The sequence below is a fragment of the Orbicella faveolata genome, unplaced genomic scaffold (genome assembly GCF_042242905.1).
Source record: "Orbicella faveolata isolate gen_17 unplaced genomic scaffold, um_ofav_v1 contig_12, whole genome shotgun sequence".
Taxonomy (NCBI): domain Eukaryota; kingdom Metazoa; phylum Cnidaria; class Anthozoa; order Scleractinia; family Merulinidae; genus Orbicella; species Orbicella faveolata.
In genome coordinates this window covers 4875282-4882500 of record NW_028301539.1, presented here as the reverse complement: position 1 = coordinate 4882500, position 7219 = coordinate 4875282, and the positions used below count along the sequence as shown (strand labels likewise).

General features: G+C 39.0%; 1 protein-coding gene across 1 annotated transcript; it reads right to left on the bottom strand.

Moving 5' to 3' along the window:
• Positions 1 to 628: 628 nt before the first annotated feature.
• LOC149116246 (melanocyte-stimulating hormone receptor-like) lies at positions 629 to 2432 on the bottom strand. Its single transcript, XM_089278663.1, has one exon. It carries the CDS (start codon positions 2277 to 2279, stop codon positions 1350 to 1352), a length of 930 nt encoding a protein of 309 aa, XP_089134789.1. The 5' UTR covers positions 2280 to 2432; the 3' UTR covers positions 629 to 1349.
• Positions 2433 to 7219: the final 4787 nt, after the last annotated feature.

The following is a 7219-nucleotide window of genomic DNA, read 5'->3' as shown; positions in this document are numbered from 1 at the left end:
ATTGCCAAGCACAGTTCCTTTGCTGTTGTCATTAGGACTTATCCCGTACCAGTTCTGTTGAAGCCTTCTTTTTGCAAACTGTTCCCATTTTTGCTTAAAGATTTTCCACGTTTTTTTGGCCGTATCAAGTCACGTGACCTAATTTGCATAAGTTTAACAAGTCAAAAATAATCACTTTAGAAGATGTATTTGTCTCCCAAAAGTTTATGTTGTTATGAACCAAGCCTCAGAACGTAGACCACCCCCTAACTGTTTTGAGGAAAATAATTGCTGACCCATACCTTAATTTTCCTGAGAGTTACAAGTTGCGATCGCGAGTTATAAGTCGCGATCGAGAGCTATTAGTTGCGATCGAAAGTTATAAGTCACGATCGCGATTAGTAAGATCGCGGTCGAGAGACAAAGAAAGACAAAAAAAGAAAGCTATGCTTATTTATTAAGTCGGTAAACGAAAATTTGTGCGAATTTTTGCATTTCATAAGCATTTGGCTTGATTATGCATTAATTCTTTTATTTCTTGACTTTTAAGAAAAGAGTGAAATACAAGATAGCGGATCAAATGACGTCATAACCAACAAAAATGGTATCATTTTATAGAGCAAACTCAGGGCTATCTAATGAGTGTAAATTTATTTTGCTGTGCCTAACAGATCGAAAATCCAGAGGGAGGTTCCATCAACCCCCTGCCCCCTTGCCCCTCTTGTACCTCGGTGGGAGTATGAGTTAGCTTGTACCTCCGAGGGTTAATAATCCTAAAATTTGAAAACATTATTAAACTTCAAATAGGTAAAGTTAAGTACCTTTATAAAATCGCCTTCTTCCGGAAGGTTTTACTGAGATGTTTTCACTTAAGTGCTACGAACATAAATACAATACTAGAGCAAAGAATTCTTTCCGTTTGCCCTACTGTAGGAAAAATGTAAAAACATTCGCTCTCCGTTTTCAAGGCCCCAAATTATTTTATTCTCTCAGCACTGAAATTCAAAATGCCTCTTAGTTTTGCTGTGTTCACCTCTAAAAGTTCGTCAGTTTTCTTGGTATTAGTATGTTTTACTTCTCTTAGTGTGCTTGTGTCTGCTTCTCCGTCTCGCTTTTGTCCCCCATCCTTTGCTTTCGCGCATTCGCGCGTTTAGTTTTGCTTAACTAACCTTTCATCCTAACAGATTATCATTTAGTGCGTGTCGATGACAGCATTTTTATTCTCTTGTTAAGACTTAATTACTCAAGGTAATCCTTTGTATAAGCCTTATTGGCTTCTCCGGGCTTCCTTGCATGCCTATAAAATACATTGATGTGTTTTTTATGTTTATAAATGGCAAAAATACAACAAGAAACAATAGCTTACTCGATCAACAGCAAAGTACTTGTCTGATTGTGTCCTTCACTGTTTGTCTCACTTCGTCGATCTTCCAACAGTAAAGAATCGGGTTTAATGACGAGTTTAAGGAAACTAAAGTTAATGTATAACTCCAGATGAGAGAAACAGATGAAGATGGCCTCGAATGAATGACCAGAATTACCAAAAATAATGGTAGATAGCAGACGACTAACATGAACTGCAGCCACAGTGCACTGGACACTGCCTTTCTGTATCGCGCTATGTTCAGTTGATTTATTTGGTTCGGTTGTTGAACATGGTCTTGCACTTGATGTTGATGATGACGGAGGGTTAAGAAAATCCTCGTGTAACAGAAGACCGAGGTTACCAGACACAGTACAATAATTATCATGGCATACCCAGACACTATGAGGGAATTCCAAAAGCTCCCCATTGTTGAAAAGGCAGTGGACACCACGTAAAAGGTGATAGTGATCACGTAGACTCGCTTCAAAGTTACAACTTGTCTGTATCTCAGTCCCAACAACAGGGCGAGAAGTCTGTCCACGCTTATTGCAGTCAGTGTCAACAGAGACACTACACATAAAGTACGGCCTATAATAGAAACTGCGACTGCTACGCGGCAACAAATATCCCAATGTTCATTCACTACAATCACCAACAAAGTCACGTACAGAGGCTCCACAATAAGACCAACACAGAGATCTGTTGATGCAAGGCAACGAAGCAAAAGTTTGGAAGGCGGATGAAGTGAAGACTCCTTGCGAAGAGCAACTAGGATCAAAGCATTTCCAAGAAATGCCGTAATGGACAGAAAAGCGTTTAAGGCTGAGATAAATATCAACTGGCCGTGTATTCGAGCAGTTATATCCGACGAGCAGTATAGTACAATCATAACAGTGTTCTGCTTTTCGTCTCCAGAAACGTTTTCTGTAGCCATTACGGCAGCGCTGCAATAGGGTGCGATTGAGTTGTTGGTGTTTTTGAAAGCTGGCTGGGGGAGTGCATTGTTCAAAATTATCCAAGCTTTTTAATTTGCCAAACTTGTCATCCATGAGTTACCATTTGGAAAATTAACAATTTAACCAGCCGAGCAGATGGTTTTTCTACCAAAGTCTGCATAACTTTTTTCTACAAGAGAGGAGTAGAAGCACCTATTTCTCTGATAATAAAAATGTCGATAGAAGAACCAAAATGTAAATTTATAATCCAACTACTGGGCTTGAAGCTTGTATTTTCAATTTCAGAAATTCTTACATTCTGGAAACGTTCGGGCCGATGATAAGAAATTTATTATTCATCCCATGGTAAACCTGTCAGGCTTTCAAACACTTCAGAGCAATCGTCCGAAAATTTCGCCTGGAGATGTGCAAAATGAAAAAACTGAAAATCCCTAAACTTTTTCACATTATATAGCTCTGGATTAACTATTTTTAGAAAAAAATACTTTAAGTTCGAGTAGATTCTTATTTTGCGCGAACAGTTTCACGAGCTCCACACAACGCATTATTTGAACTTTGCTTAAAAATAAACAAAAAATCTGACAATTGAATATCTTAATGAAAAGAACACATATTTTCAAACAGAGTGAAATGTTATTTCTCCCATTCCATCGCAAATTGAATTTTTGGGCGATTTCTGGTTTTCTTCAATATTTCACTTATGTCGGCGGAAAAAAAAGTGGCAGAATTGAGAGGTTGGGGTTACATTAAGTTAATCCAGCGAGAAAAGGGCTTCCTCTTCAATTAATTGCAAAAAACCGGCCCATTGCCTTTTCCACGAGCGCATTGTTGATTTTTTACTTCTAAATGCGTGACAAGGAATGGCGTGTTTTAACCTTTGTGCCACTTTCGTTTAGCGCCCTAAAATTTCAAAAAGAAAACTCGGTTTTTAAGTCGCAGATTTTGGTCATAAATAGGGTAAGAGTTTTGGAATGCGGGCCGCACAACCCCACCGAATTTTTCTTGGAGTAGCCTGCTCGCCCAGGGGTTTAAATTCCTTTCCCGCCTCTGCCAAAGCACTGAGTACAAACTGCTGTTTGTTTTTATCGGAGTTAAAAAAAGCTTTTTCAACATTTCTGTTTCTTTGTTTGGAAAAGAATGACACTTTAATTCACTTCGCTTTTATGCAAGTTGACAAACAGGTCTTAACTTTATTTACTCTGCAATTCAGTATTTGCTGTCTATACACTAAAAATTAGAGAAAGGAAACACGTGAGTGAACATCTGCCTTAATTTAAACATCTTATGAAAATTTTAATAATTGCGACGATTAGCAACAGCTCCATTGGCTTTTAAGTTATTCTGGGCGAATTTACCTCATTTTCTGTTTCAATTATCTTTTTTTCTAACTAAGAGTTTGTCTATTTTGGTAAGGAATGGTGCTCAATTTTGATGTTGCTGTTGTTGTTTTAGTTTGTGCATAGTTGGTTATCCTTAATTTCTTAGAAAATCTGAAATTTTGCTCATATTTCATTAGATATAGTTGAATCTTTTCTTTGAGGACCACTAAATGTCTGTTCACAGCTGTTAACAACTTTGACACGTACAGTTGGACGGGGGTGGGGGTGTGGGGTGGGAAGAGGGTGGTGTACCTGTTGTACAAATCAGGCTCGATAAACTCGATAAATAGTAAAGTCAACAGAACTTTATTCTGAGAACGAAGCAATGCTACACTGCCATGTCGTAAAACGAACGAGCATTTGGCCGAACTTAATGCTGATTGGCTGATCTAGACAACTGGCATATCGTCAGACCTGTAATCTCTCGCGTCCTTACACCTACTCACGCGTACAGACCAATTCAACACGATTGATTCGCGAATTCGGACTGAAACAGGCAAATTTGTTTCCATTGCGCGAACAAATGGCTGCTTGTCATGTTGGAGTCTTCTTAACAGGTTTCTAAGCTTAAGAAGTTTTTATTGCTAGGCGCTCAGTTAGTTGGGGCGCCGCGTTAAAAGACGACCGAGCAAAAAAGAGGAGAGTGAGGCTTGGTGCGAGGAGCAAGAAGCGCTGCGATTCTCCCCTGTTTATTTCGCGCAAGCTAACAATATCCACAAGAGGTAAATTATTTCTTGATGCAAAATTGATTTTATCGCTACTCATATTTCTCGTTTTTCACCCCTTTTTTTTGGGAGGGGGGGGGGGGAGGGTTGGTGGGGGTAATCTGGTCAGAAGCTAAATGAGGTAATATGAGGTAAATGTGTTTAATTTTGGGTTAAATCCGTGAGCTCCAAAATTAAGCATTGCACTTTTACGAAGGATTTTAGTCATAGCCTGCACGTAGTGCTCTCTAGGAGTTTTTACTGTTCACACCCTGTAGGTCGAAAGTATATTCTATAGATTAGGTGTAACATAAATTACTTTTAGCCGTCTTGTCCAAAATCCCTGACGAAGTCTGTGTGATCAGACGAAAACGGTGAAAGAAAATAGAGCAAGTTGATAAGATCTGTTGCTACGTGCTGCTCACTTGGCTGATTTTTTTTTTTTTTAAATTAAATTAAAAAACTGGAAAAGGCATCTGACTCGCCATCTTCCGGCGTCAACTGTATTAGTTATTAGTTGTCTGTCCCGGGTATTTAACAACTCTTCTTTGTTTTACTTTCAGTACATCTCAGTGGAAAGCCGGCGAGCCGGTTCTTGAAAAACAAACGATGTTTGCACCAGGTACCTTTTTCTTTGAAAGCTCGACTTTAGAAGTTTAACCAAGTATGCATTTGATGTCTAACTCAAATTAAGTTCTCGATCGCATATATTCTAAACATGTTTAACTACTATCCGCAGTCACAAGTGAAGATTTCAAGCTTTTATTATTCTGTATCGTAGTCAATAAAACATGAACCCGAGTAATAACTGAAAAAGGCAGCGGTAGAAATTGAAAGTATTTGAAACTCTGCTCTAAAAGGCAAATTCCGCCTGTCAAGGGCATATTACTGTGGCAGCTGAAGAAATATGCATCCTCTTTTTGATAAGAAATATTCACTCTATTTGTGACGTTCCAACCATTTAACCCACAGTTCTCCTTGTTTAACTCGAATAATGACGTAGTCATTAATCCTTGATGTAGGTGTGGATGAAACACGGCACTCCTCCCTCCCTCCATCTCTCCCTCCCTCCCTCCCTCCCTCCCTCCCTTCCTTCCTTCCTTCCTTCCTTCCTCCCTCCCTCCCTCCCTCCCTCCCTCCCTTCCTTCCTCCCTTCCTTCCTTCCTTCCTTGCTTGCTTGCTTGCTTGCTTGTTTGCTTGCTTGCTTGTTTGCTTGCTTGCTTGTTTGCTTGCTTGCTTGTTTGCTTGCTTGCTTGTTTGCTTGCTTGCTTGCTTGCTTCGATTCCTGTTAACTTTTTCTACATCTACTGACCAGTATATAAAGCCTTGGCAGTCCCTTGCGCTCAAGTCGAAAAAGACTTATTCGCAAGTGATTTAATTCATATTCGTTATATTGGTTTCTACAGAAACGCTGGTTTTTTAGAACAGCAGGTTCAAGCACGAGTCGACGGCTGGTTCCAGCTTATCCTTCAAAGAAGTCGTTGCTGAGCTTGTTTAAGTGGAGGTGAATTATTCCTTTAGACGGCCAGACAAAACGAGTTTTATGAGCTGTGAGAGCAAATATCCTGTGACCGCAAATTTGAACACAAACACATTTATATATTCAATTTTTAAGCTTTTACGTAAATCTTCGAACTCGTTAATCACGTCGAAAATACTTGAAGACGTAAAGAAATGTACTTCTTACTCAAAGATCATGCCTCAGTGCTAGCAAGTTATGTGCAGTCGAAAAAGGAGATAGGAAACTCGGTTCAAAATTGAGCCTATTTCTCACAAATTTGTTGTTTTCATTTGCAATCTGCGGTGAAATACATGGAAGTATCTGATTGACTTAAAAGCACTCTCATTGTAAAGCTGGAAAATTTTATTAATTGATAATTTGTTGCGTAGAACTCGAGAAGAATTAACACGAATACGAAAATTATTAGAACACATTCAAATGAGATCTTTTTTAACTATCTCCAAAATAATTGATGTATTGTCCATAGTAAAAATTCTCCGAAAAGCGTTTATACCAGAAAAGAAGGAAGCTATATAATGATCCATTGAAATTAAACATTAATACAATGTGACGTATTTTGGACCAGCATGTTGGGCATTCCTCAATTTTAACACATATGCCATCAAATTTACTGAGTTTATTATTAACTTATAGATGAAACATTTTGTTTGTGGTTCGTTATAACGTAATTTATTTATACTGCGTATAATATTCAAAATAAAGAAGAAATACAATTTAAGCTGCTTCCGCACTACGCCGGAGGAACTTTTTTCTACGGTTAGACCCACCGTCCACACTGAACGAAAACGGAACTTTTCGGAAAAGCTCTTCAAACGGGGGGAATTCAGTGAAAACGCTGGCTTTACGTTTTTGTCTGGACGAAAAACATTTTGAAAACACGATGGCAGCACGATAATCATGTGATTTCCCTGAACGAGTTTTCCTCAAACACAAATCCAAAATTACCGGTGATTGTTGCGTTTTCAAATTCTTCCGGCGAAGTGTGGACGGAAAACATGTGACGCGTTTTCACAGTGATACCTCCGTTTCCAACTTCCCTCCGGCGTAGTGTGGACGGGGCGCCTGAGAGTAAATTCGGTCCCTTCACTTTCACCTTAAGTTTTTTTCAAGAAAACAGGCCCCTAATCTAACATCAGTTACATAATGACTTCCGCAAAACCTTCGCCTTTGAGAGCAGTCCTCTTCGGCACGCAATAGTATCGGATTTTGCAATGGTAGCTATGTGTGTTGCAAAGTCTGAAAGGTATTTAGAAAACAGTCCTAAGAAAATACGCGCGCTGATTGGTTAAAAATCGTGTTTCTGTGACTATAGA

What these genes read in the sequence shown, in the direction of transcription:
- LOC149116246 (XM_089278663.1), bottom strand. Translation starts at nt 2,279, where the DNA reads ATGGCTACAGAAAACGTTTCTGGAGACGAAAAGCAGAACACTGTTATG.